A 12,483-nucleotide genomic window follows, 5' to 3' on the forward strand; every position below is an offset into this window, starting at 1 on the left:
TATTTACTGGCTGCTGCGGTGGAATGATAATATACACCTTTGAGTTAGACAAACACAGTTTCGTACCATCAGAGTCCACTGATGCAGCTCTATCAATGTCCCCTGCAAAGGCAAAAGCCAGCGAGGATTTCCCAACACCATTCTGCCCCAGCAAGGCGATCCTCAATGGACCATCATGTCTGCCCTCTATAGACACAGTGGGAGTGTCATCCAGGCCAGGGCTGAAGCTGAGCGGCGAGGCAGAATTCCCAGCTGCCCCCGATGTCCATTCACAGTCATCGTGGACGGCTTCTTCCCTCCTGAGCTGGTGCTTTAGTGGCAGGGGAGTGCTGCCCCTGCGAACGTTCGGGGTGCTGGGCAGAGTCATACTGTCGCACTGTAGAGAGGAGGCAAGGGTCGTCTCATCATCACACTTAAAGCTACTCATCTTTCTCATAAAGTCTCTCTTGCCTGTGCCAAATGCAACTGATCCCCAAACTTCTGTTGTCTTGTGTGTGGGACGTGACTTCGCTTATTAAATTCAGTCTAATGAAACTGAGGGACGTGAAAAAGAAAAAAAGAGGGAGGAAAAAACTTTTAAAGACCAGATGACGAGATTCACACTGTTTGTAAAAAATTAAAAGTTTATTTTTTTATTAAACTTTGTCTCGTGATTTGATCAAAAACAGTGGCTATGAAAATGTTTGCAAAGTAGATCTCACCCCACACATTGTTGAGCCAGATGCTAAATAAAACGTACGATTTAACCACCTGTAGACGCTGATCAGACACAACAAAGCTCTTCCTGAACTGGCAAAGAGTGGAAATATTTAGAGAAATGAGTGAAAAACGAGTTCAATAACGTGCAAGTTACACAACCATTTGTTATTTTAATAACCTCTTGATGAAAACCAATGTCCTTCTCACCACTTCAGCTCAGCTTTTTGGTCTTCCTCATCGCCTGATGGGAATATTTAGCTTTTTAATTGCTTTAAAACAGTTATATCCACCAAAGCACATTGGATTGCTTTTGTGTAATAAAGTGCTACCTAAAAACGCTACCTGGCCTCGAATGAAGTCAAACTTTTACCTACTTCTCAAGATTGTATATCACTTTATTAATAGCACCCCGAAACCAAAGACCTTCTGCTTTTTCACTGCACCTAGAAATTCAGTCCATCTGAACCGAGTCTGTCACAGCGGTTAATCCTGGTGGGGTCCAACACTCACCACACAAGAAAATCTGCTGAGTACATTTGACTCAAATGGAGTAGAATTTACTCTGAAAAAGAGTACACTTGGTTTAAATCTCTCATTTTCCTGTGCAGAAACGAACCTGGCCTGGTGTCTGGAAACCAAGCTCACTCTCTCTTTATTACACTACACGACATGACAGTGAGGCTTCTTCAAGTCCAAACATTTGAAGCATTTGTGCAGACTCCCATTCCCACATGGACCATGTATGACCACAATGAAAACCACATTACTCCTCCTGAATCGGAGGTTCACCGTCACTCTGCTCTCCAGCATCCTGGTGTAGACCTTCTTAGGGAGGCTGATCCTCCGTAGTTGGAACACACCCTCTGGTCCCTTCTTGTGAAAAGGGGGACAATCATTCTCATCCTGCAAATACAAATGTACCCAAACTTCATGCAGTGGTACATAACTTGGACGGCTGGGCCAAAAGAAAGACCTGTATGTCATGTTTTAGCCTATATTTTATTTGACTAATTGCTATTTTTTACAAAAATAACAAGAAGTTCACATGATTTGTTAGCACACACTGTATGTTGTGAACAACTCTCAACTACACATCAGATTTGAGCTCAACGTTCTGGTCCTGTCTGCAGCTCTGCCTCTGGCCATGCCCATCCATGTTCCTCCTGATTGCTGACTATCTTCAGCTGTCTGGCCCTCTTTAAACTCCATTCCTCCTCTCTCCAGAGTCCAGGAGATGTTAAGTAAACACAGGCATTCATGTTCACCACCTTGCTTGGATCTTCTGATTTAGTGGTAAAACCCACCCTGCTCCTCCAGTGTTTCCGCTGAGAAGAACCCTGGAAACCACCTTGAGAGGACCCGTCACTGCTCTGAGGAGAGCCGCTGGCCAATTTATCCACTGAATGCAGCATTCCAATAAATAAAAATTAAACCTCTTTCGTTGCCATATTGATTGTTGTGCATGTCTTGGGTCCCATCAGGTATGTAAAACTGGGCGACGGTGGCACAGGAGTTAAGCGCTCGCCCCGTAATCGGAAGGTTGCAGGTTCGAGCCCCGCTCAGTCTGTCGCTGTCGTTGTGTCCTTGGGCAAGACACTTAACCCACGTTGCCTGCTGGTGGTGGTCGGAGGGACCGGTGGCGCCAGTGCTCGGCAGCCTCGCCTCTGTCAGTGCGCCCCAGGGCAGCTGTGGCTACATCGTAGTTCATCACCAGTGTGTGAATGTGTGTGTGAATGGACGGCTGACTGTGCAGTAAAGGAGTTTTGGACCTTCTCTTCTGCTTTTACCGTACGAACCCTCGCGACCTCTGCACTCCTCTGGCAGCCGTCTCCTTGTGATTCCAGAAGTCAGGACACATACCCACGCTGAGGCGTCCTTCCAATTTCATGGCCCTCGTCTCTGGAACAGGCTGCCGGAGGACCTCAGGGTCGTAGAGGATGTTCGTGTTTTTAAGAGCAGGTTTGAGACTCACCTTTTTACCATAGCTTTTAATTAATATCTGATTTTAGCTGCATTGCTTGTTTTATTTTTATTTTATTATTTATATTTTAGTTTTATTAGACATTTATGTCTTAGTGTTTTACCATCTTTTATCACTTTTTTTGTTATTTTACTATCCATATTAGCTCCTATTATTTTTTATGTTACTTATTTGTTCGTGCCAGTTGTAACGTACAAGGATCTATTTGTCACCATCCAACTGACCACAGTATAAACTTTCATCTAAATGCACGAATCCACTTTCTATTTGGCCTTCCAATCCCAGAAGGTTCTGCTCAGTGCTTGTTGACATACCAGAAGACAAAACAGTCTCCCAAGGTCGTGCACTCTCTGCGTAAGAGCCAGACTTCAGTATTCTTCCCTCTGAAGAAAGTGAAGCTACCCTGATTTTACAGTAATAAGATCAATAATCATGTGTGATGAATGAACAAGATGTTTAAATCAAATGTTTGAATAATCTGTGCTTAAATCAATGAATTTGAAATAAATATTGTTCTTACAATGATCCATTTATATCACAAATCAGTACGTCTTTGACTTAACAAGTTAATCATTGTTTACACTCATACACATTACATAAGGGTTAATAATCACCTCACATAAGTGTTTTGATCATTCTTATTCACAAAGTGTTAAAAACCTTTGTACCTGAAGGAGGGCGTGGCTTTCTGAGGGACGTTGGTAAATACTCAGAAACGTGTCAAATTCTGATTTGCCAAACTTGGCCAAAACTCAGAACATGGTGGATTAATAAAACAAGAATTACTTCCCGAGTACTTCCGTTTCCAGCTGACTCCCGATTCGGCCAAATTGGGAATTTGAAACAATCTCCTTTGACCTCCTGTCAAAGCCTCTGCAACGCTGCGGCCGATACCAGACAACCGGCTCTCTAAGAGCCAAGCAAACATCAACCTTAGATGCAAGCAAGCATTCCAGATACTGTAGTGACCCGGACGACATCTCAAGACTGGACGGGTTGTATCGGAGCTAATCTACGGGCTCCAGGTACCGCGAGATCCACCCGAATCCTGACAGTCCGGATCTGCTGAGGGTCTCCACCAGGGTTCGTAGACACAACAGATGGTGTCTGATGCTGTTTAAAAATAACAACTCTCTAGTTTATAACAAACAACAAATTATTTTACAACCCAGACTTCACAATTTCTCTCAGATACAAAGAACGGTTGCTAAACATCTAGCTTCCACTACATCACATCTCATTATTGTCATGTATCATTAAGTTTACAAGAGAAGAATTAAATTCATTTTAAAACTTGTATACTTGACTCTGTCTGAATTAATACGAAGTGTGTTTATGGTCCCTAAAGAAGCAAAGCGCCCTAGAATCTTCTGATTAAACATTCAAAGATCAATCAGATTGATATTTCACATTTATATGGAATCATCACATCTTATTGGTCATAATTAATGTGTTTTAATAGCTACACAGTGTTTTCCTCTGTGGGGCCCTCTGCCTCGGGGGTGGTGGTCAACTGTGGCGGCCTGGGTGCACCTCGGGGGAGTGCCTAGGCGGTGGTGGGGTTTTCACCCTACCTCCCTGGGAGCTCTGGGCTGGTGCCTTTGCTGCTGCCGTCGATCGACTACTGAGGCAGATGGCTCATCTGATGGCGTGTCATTCGTTATCTAACCCATCTGGAGAACTTGGCCTAGTGTTTACTTATGATATTTAAAACATTTTTTATTTATTGTTATTTAATTTAATATTTTTCTAAGTTTTGTGTGTGTGCGTGTATGTGTGTATTTGTTGGGAAAATGATGGGATTATGGGTTACATCGGGTGACTTTAACCTGTAAAGCACTTTGAGCTTAGCCTAGTGAACTAGACCAAATTCTTGCTTTGCAAAGAATGGTCTAGGCATGCTCCATTGGAACCTCAGCAGCTCCTACCAGGACTCTGGCTAGCCAATCACAGCTCTCTAGAGAGGTTTCAAACACATAAAGAGCTGTGATTGGTCCATAATGGTAGGCCAATCATAGTGCCCTATCTGCTTAGTGAACATATCACAGAGCTTTATCTGCTTTGTGGGCCAATCAGGGCACTCTATATGCCTGGTGGGTGGGATGATGCAACAGAGTGAAACAAGAGTATGTCACATTCATTGTCCAATAGCATGCGGAGATCATTTGAAAGACAACGGTAGAACCCGCCCCACAACCGAGAGCCGTCAATGGAGCGTGGCCAGACTAAATAATACATTTATTTAGTCTGGCTTGCCAGGCTACTTTGAGCTGTATTTTTTATATGAAAAGTGCTATACAAATAAAGTTTGATTGATTTAATTAAATTTGATTCTATTTATTTTAATTTGATATCAAACATTATAACTGTAACATGTACATGTGATAAAATGATTCTACATCACTTTTATTTCATAAGGAGGAAATTGTGACAAACTGTAGTAGTCAAAATGTTCAACGTAACTAAAGTATTATCATTAAAATATATTCACAGTTACTGCTGCATATAAAGCATAAACAGATGTTTTGTTTTATTGGAGAATGTCAGTGTTCAGAAAAAAACTGTATTTTGTCAATGTTTTTGTTTTAGAGAAGCTCTCAGCTATAGTATAGTACAGTGCAGTATTGTGTAGTGTAATATAGTATAGTAACAGCAATAATATAGTATAGTGTAGTATTGTGTAATATAGTGTAGTATAGTATAGTATAGTATAGCATAGCATAGCATAGTATAGCATAGCATAGCATAGTGTAGTATAGTATGCAATGGTACAGTGTAGTGTGGTGTAGTGTAATATAGTATACCGGTATTATAGTAATAGTAATAGCAATAGTATAGTATAGCATAGAATGCAATGGTACAGTGTAGTGTGGTGTAGTCTAATATGATAGCATAGTATTAATTGAACTGAGTTATTGAATTGCCCATGTGTGCGAATTGTGCTATATAAATTAAGTGACCTTGCCTTGCCTTGCCTTTTGTATAGTATAGTATAGTATAGTATAGTATAGTATAGTACATGTGGCAAAGTTGTGAAATGAAGGCTCCGGCGGGATTCGATCCCCAGACTCCCGGGTGAGAGTCACGCGCGCTAACCAGTCAGCCAAAGGGACATCCAATTGGCCAAGTAGCCAGGGCGCATGATTCATCGCAGCAGTAGCTCAACAGGTTGAGCAGGTTGTCCAATAATCGGAAGGTTGCAGGTTCGATCCCGGCTCCGGACAGAGAATTCTGCTGTTGTGTCCTTGGGCAAGACACTTAACCCTCCTTGCCTGCTGGTGGTGATCGGAGGAACTGGTGGCGGCAGCCTCGCCTCTATCAGTGCGCCCCAGGGCAGCTGTGGCTACATTGTAGCTCATCACCATCAGTGTGTGAATGTGTGAGTGAATGGATGAATGATGCACTGTAGTGTAAAGCACTTTGGAGTCCTTACTCTGAGAGGCACTATACAAGTGCGGGTCATTTATCATTTATCAGGACACTTTGACAGTTCGCTCACACTGCCACATCTAGTTAAAGCATTAGCATAGAAGTGAATGCTTTAGTGCAGTGCAGTGTAATATTGTGTAGTAATAGCAATAGCATAATATAGATTGGTATAGTACAGTGTAGTGCAATATAGTAAAGTATAGTATAGTAATAGCATTAGTATTGTGTAGCGTGGTGTAGTGTAATATAGTATAGAATAACAGAGTATAGTATAGTAATAGTAAAGCATGGTTTAGTTTAATACAGTTTAGTATAGAATGCTATAGTACAGTGTAGTGTGGTGTAGTGTAATATAAAATCATATAGTGTTAGTGTATAGTATATTATAGCACAGTATGTGATGGAACATTGCAGTTTGTTGTAGTGTTACAGTAATAGCAATAGTATAGTATAGATTGTTGTAGTACAGTGTAGTTTTATATACTTTAGTATATTATGGTATTGCCTAATGTAGTAATAACAATAGTATAGTATAGAATGGTATGGTATAGTATAGTATAGTATATCACAGTATGTGATGGAACATTGCAGTTTGTTGTAGTGTTATATAGTATAGTAATAGCAATAGTATAGATTGTTGTAGTACAGTGTAGTTTTATATACTTTAGTGTATTATGGTATTGCTTAATGTAGTAATAACAATAGTATAGTATAGTATAGTATAGTATGGTATAGTATAGTATAGTATAGCACAGTATGTGATGGAACATTGCAGTTTGTTGTAGTGTTATATAGTATAGTAATAGCAATAGTATAGATTGTTGTAGTACAGTGTAGTTTTATATACTTTAGTGTATTATGGTATTGCTTAATGTAGTAATAACAATAGTATAGTATAGTATAGTATAGTATAGTATATCACAGTATGTGATGGAACATTGCAGTTTGTTGTAGTGTTATATAGTATAGTAATAGCAATAGTATAGATTGTTGTAGTACAGTGTAGTTTTATATACTTTAGTGTATTATGGTATTGCTTAATGTAGTAATAGTATAGTATAGTATAGTATAGTATAGTATAGTATAGTATAGTATGGTATGGTATGGTATAGTATAGTATAGTATAGTATAGTATGGTATGGTATGGTATAGTATAGTATAGTATAGTATGGTATAGTATAGTATAGTATAGTATGGTATGGTATGGTATGGTATGGTATAGTATAGTATAGTATAGTATAGTATGGTATGGTATGGTATGGTATGGTATAGTATAGTATAGTATAGTATGGTATGGTATAGTATAGTATAGTATAGCATTTGAGAATGAGTGGCAAATTATTTGTTGGTATGACAACAAACAGCAACAAGCAACATTGCACCAAACTTAATTAATAAAAAGCAAAGGCAATATTAGCAAAAACAAACGAACATGTTGGAAAAGGTTCCACCGGCAACACAAACTCCAACCCCAGGTCTAGTATTTAGCATGACAGGACACCCACGCTCTGCACCCACACCCAGACTATCATACAGACGCACACATCCAATACTTTCAATCGGAGTTTTCAAAAATCCTTTTTGCTTTTTGAGAAGGGGCTTTTGTTTGCCCCGTGGCCCTCACCTGAGTCTCATTCTCCTCGATGCTGAGCCTTTCTTGGGGCACATCTGTCGGCATCTGTAAATTAAAATCAAGCGACATGGAAGTCCTGAAGACAGTAAACAGGACCCTCACCCGTCCTCACCCCCTCCTCACTCACTTTAGATGCCCCAGCCGAAGCAGCCCGGCTTGGCTTCTCACCTGTCAGGTGTCTGTGTGTCGGCAACTACAAAGCAAGCACGGTGAGTCTGGCGCGCGCGCTCTCTGTCTTCCCTCCCTCGCGCGCTCTCCCTCGGTGTGCGTCTCTGTCTCTCTCCTGCTTCTGTGTCTCCTCAGGTTAGACACTTGGTCTAGTTCTGCAGTCTTTCATCGCTTCTGACGGACTGCCGCGTGCCTCACACCTTCATTCCGCCCGAATCCGGATTTCCTGCTTAGGAGAAAAGTCAGAAACTAAACTTATATTGATCCTTTTTTCCTTGAAGGTTTTTGCTGCTGAAGCTTTTAACTAAATGATAAAAACCAGAACAAGTGGTGCAGACACAAGAAGCAGAGATAAGGGAAAGAGAGGCAGCTCTCATTAACCTCTTGGAGGTGGAGGCAACACCACACACAACCTCCAGAGGGTGGTACAACACAAGTATTTCCCCACTAGTTGGTGTGAAAATGAGGGTGTTCTTGAGGAGTCTATATTAAAACATGTAGCTGAAATAGTCCTCCTGCAGAGCAGAGTTTTGCTCATCTGATTTAGATAATCTAGCAGCCGCCTTCTTCTATGTGCATCCTGCCGAAGGCACTTTTCCCTGATGGACTTGTTTGTGGTTTTTTTTTTCAAAATCAAACCTTTTCCCATCTAAGTTGTGTATTTGGAAAATTTGTGTCAGAATGTCTGTGTGACCACGCGCATCTGTGCTCATGCCACTCCCCCACAGAGACACAATGAAGTCCGGCAGTGAGCAGCCAGAGCGCTATTATAGCCCTAATCCCGCACCTATTATACAGGCCAGAGAGAGAGCCAGAGACACACACAGGGAGGCAGGGCTGACGGTGAGGTCATCCCAAACAGCACACAGCCTGGGTCAATGCTTTAATATAGAAGCACAGAGATAAAGGGCGGGATGGACCCAGGCACTGGGCTGCATAGAAAGCCCACCGGGGACTGAGCGTGGGAGATGCTCAGATAGGATAAGAGGAGGTTAAAACCTGTGTAAGGGTGTCGAATAACCCACTAGCAGACTGAAAGGATTTTAAAGATCTGTTTTTAATTATTTCATGTGAAACCACACTACAATGAGAGCAGGAAAAAACCATAATAATGATCATGGATTTTATAGTACTGTCATTTCTAATCACAACTGGATAAGAGAAATAAACTGTAGGAAAGTAAAAATACACACTAAAGAATAAAACCAGTAAAATAATGAAAAGTACATAAATAGACATTACATTTTGAATAAATATGTAAATAAATAAAAGAACAATTGAAAATTTCCTGTATCTAAACAAAATAAATATCTCTAATGCATGAAAACTGGCAATGGTTTCACGAGACAGTTGAGATGTCTCCACAAAGAGTTTATTTTGCTCCATTTTATTGTTATTCATCCCTGCATTGTAAATTTATCATCGGTAGCCCACAGTGACCAGTTCTGGTGCTACACGCTGCATTAGACTTTAATTTGTAGTCATTAAATCACAGCGGTGCTCAATCTGTCCAGAAATAGCTTCTCTAGTCCTGGAGAACTGGACAAACCCACACAATTATTCATACCACACTTTGTTTTTACATCATTTGCTTTTCTTAAGTGCTCTGCTGATTCTTCGGGTCAAATCTCAAAACTGATTGTCAAGAGAAAACAGCAGATCTGTCCCCCTCCGTGACCAAAAGCCACGGTTTTAACCAGTAAACAAAGTTGATATCCATTGCTAAAACAAAAGCAATATTCCCTAGAATTAGTTTAGCACAATCACTAGAAAAAGTAATTTGTGTACATTCGTTCTTCTATTATTATTCATTTTTCATAAAGAATAACAAGTGTTGGTGAGCTTAAAACACTTTGGTAGGCAACTGTGAAATCTTAGGGTATTAGCTGGCAAATACTTAACTGCATGCCATGGACACTTGAACCACTCACGTATCACCACTGCACTACTCAGACCTCTGCAGCTCTAGCAGCTTATTGAAAAAAAATATTACAGTGAGCGCCAGCCAGTCATTTGGAGAGTGCATTTTGCAGATGTGTATAATATTGCATAGATAACATGCGCAGCAGTGTTGCAGTCCATTTTCAACGTCATGCTTGTCAGCAGGAGCGCGTTCAGCAGGTTTTGTAAGTCTGTAAAGCAAACTGGTGCTGAATCCAACTCCATCACGTAAAACTCGAGTCTGCTAAAAAAGCCTTTAAAGCTAAATGCATTTCTTCTTTTACACACAAATGCCACACGCTGATACACAAGTCTGATTCAATATTTGCTTCATTTATTGGCTTTCTTACTTTTAAAGTTTAAAAAAATTCCCTCCCTGTGGGATAAACTCAGAGGAAGTAGTCCGGCAGTGGAGAAGGGGAGCTGCTGGTGCGTGGCTGAGGGGTGTCGCTGCTGGCGCTGTGGTTTGTGCTGAGGAGTTTCTCATAGCGAGCCTTGTAGGTGTCTCTCTCTCTCAGCACTCTCGTCAGCTCACACTGAAGCTGTTCCAGCTAAAGGAGATCAGAAAATCAAACCACATGATTAGAGTTTACATGTGCAGAGAACGGGTCAGCGACAGGAAAGCAACCGAGTGTGGCCGCTGTAAGCACAGAAGGAAACAGATGGCATCACAGAAAAATTCAAAGCTTGGTCACATTTAGCATCTCATAAGAATAAAAAAGGGTTAATGTATTTTAAGCCACTTTTTTGCCAGATCGATTTAGACAATAAAATGTTTTATTTCAAAATATTAGGGTTAGGCTAACTCTGTGCAGACATGAAGATTGGTGGTTGATCTGTGGAAAACATCATTTTAACCCTGACGTTTGGATTTAGTGCAGACACAACCCTAACCCAATTATCCATCAAGTCACACAGCCTCACTATGAAAACGTGTTAGCTCTGGGATCTCTTCACTTGTATTTTAGTGAGGCAGTCTGCCTTACATGTTTTATTCTGAATATGTTTGCTAAATATTTAGTCTAAAACTGTGGGTTATATTTACATTTAAACATTCAGATACTACTACATATTTAGATTTGGTTCTAAATTACTAGACTGATCTTTATGTGTTTTTATAGTTAGTTTTAACATTTTACATTTAAATTAGCAGATTTTTCTCTCTTATTTAGATTTAAACAATTAGCTCACTTCAGTTTAAATAGTGCAGATTCACAACAAGAGTTGTCTCAAGGTACCTCACAAAGATATTGTTATTATTAGATATGATTCTATTGTCTTGTGATTTAACTTTAAAGGTCCTATATCATGCAAAATCCACCTTTTGGAGTTTTTAACCCTGTTATATTGTTGTTTCCTGATGCAAAACAAACAAACAAACAAACAAACAGTCACGGTGTGCCCTGATCATTCCTAATAACAATCGATATGCTGCAGTTGTCCCAGGGTTGTGTTCACAGGTGGGCGTGCCGGAGAGCCAGCCGTGCCTGAGCTCCCTGAGCAGAGGGCCGGGGGTATTTACGGAGCGGTGGGACACAACTCCAGTGCCGGTTGATGCTCTCACCTTGGGTAACTACTAGCCAGCCACAGTCTCAGTCTTGACCTGCCTGTTGAGTCCTGAAACTTCCTGCCCGTTTGTCCTCAGAACGAACCTACCGTCGCCTGGAGTTGTCCACCAAAGTCACGTCGCTCAAGATCCCCTGGCCTCCGCTCTCCAAGTCCGCCTGCCTCACTGCCTGTCTCACAGTCTGCCTCCCAACCTGCTTCTCAGTCTTGTCCTGGATTTGAACTCCTGCCATTCGTCCGTTCCCACCTGGTCCCAAAGACCCAGTCCATCCTCACCAGTCCTGGTCATCAACTGTAAGAACGACCTCCGGTTCCGGGTTTATCTAATATCTATCTGCTTCTCGTTTTAGATTCCGGTTCACCCTGTTCCCGTTTGGAGCAGCACCCTTGGTTTACTCACCATTCTTAATAAAAATTATTATATTATTTTTATTCACCCCATCTCCGTAGAGTGATTCTTTCATGTCTTGGGTAAAACATCTTCCCATAAACATGACACAAACAAACAAACAAACACCAAGCTGTTTTAGGCTCTGGTAAACTCGTCCAAGCTATTGAAAATGGCTGACTGAGGTACTGTTGTATCACAACACCCGTCTCCTCCTCATCCAGGCAGTCTGGAGTTTGGCTCCCTTCTTTCCTGGACTGTAAACACTAACATCCAGTCGCTCCATGTAGCTAGCAGAGAGTTGAATCTCCACGGTTGAAGAAGTGATTTCTGTCTTATCTAGTCCACACGTTAAATAATGCCAGGAACCCAGCTGCCTTTTCTCCACCCGAGTGTGTGTGTGTGGGCATGTGTGAATGGATCTGCAGCAAGCATGAATCTTTGGTCTCTAGGTCAGCAGCCAGTGGACTTCTTATGGGCGGAGGCGGGATTTTGGATATAACTATAAAGGTAGATGATACAAAATATTTGCTTTTACATTTTTAGATGTAAATTTTCCTCATTAAAATGTAATTCTAAATATATTAAAGTTCAATGTAAGCATTTAGATTTATCCCATGCTTTTGCATGTTTTCATAAGTAAATGTGTAATTTTATACATCAGGTTTTAATCTAAAT

At 41.0% G+C, this 12,483-nt stretch overlaps 1 protein-coding gene across 2 annotated transcripts in view; it reads right to left on the reverse strand.

Annotated features, from left to right (window-relative positions):
* Nucleotides 1–382: 382 nt before the first annotated feature.
* The window catches only part of nrl (neural retina leucine zipper), a 19,034-nt gene continuing 6,933 nt past the window's right edge, over nt 383–12,483 (reverse strand). The window contains exons 5-7 of one of the 2 annotated variants that reach the window (XM_070554043.1): nt 7,911–10,402; nt 7,734–7,787; nt 383–534 (exon numbers count right to left, since the gene is read on the reverse strand). In XM_070554043.1, coding sequence (XP_070410144.1) covers nt 10,241–10,402 — 162 coding nt within the window. In that variant the 3' untranslated portion in view covers nt 383–534; nt 7,734–7,787; nt 7,911–10,240. Of the gene's footprint in view, nt 535–7,733; nt 7,788–7,869; nt 10,403–12,483 lie in introns of both variants that reach the window. The other variant, XM_070554042.1, reaches the window with a different exon arrangement.

The sequence above is a fragment of the Nothobranchius furzeri genome, chromosome 8, assembly GCF_043380555.1.
Source record: "Nothobranchius furzeri strain GRZ-AD chromosome 8, NfurGRZ-RIMD1, whole genome shotgun sequence".
Lineage (NCBI taxonomy): Eukaryota > Metazoa > Chordata > Actinopteri > Cyprinodontiformes > Nothobranchiidae > Nothobranchius > Nothobranchius furzeri.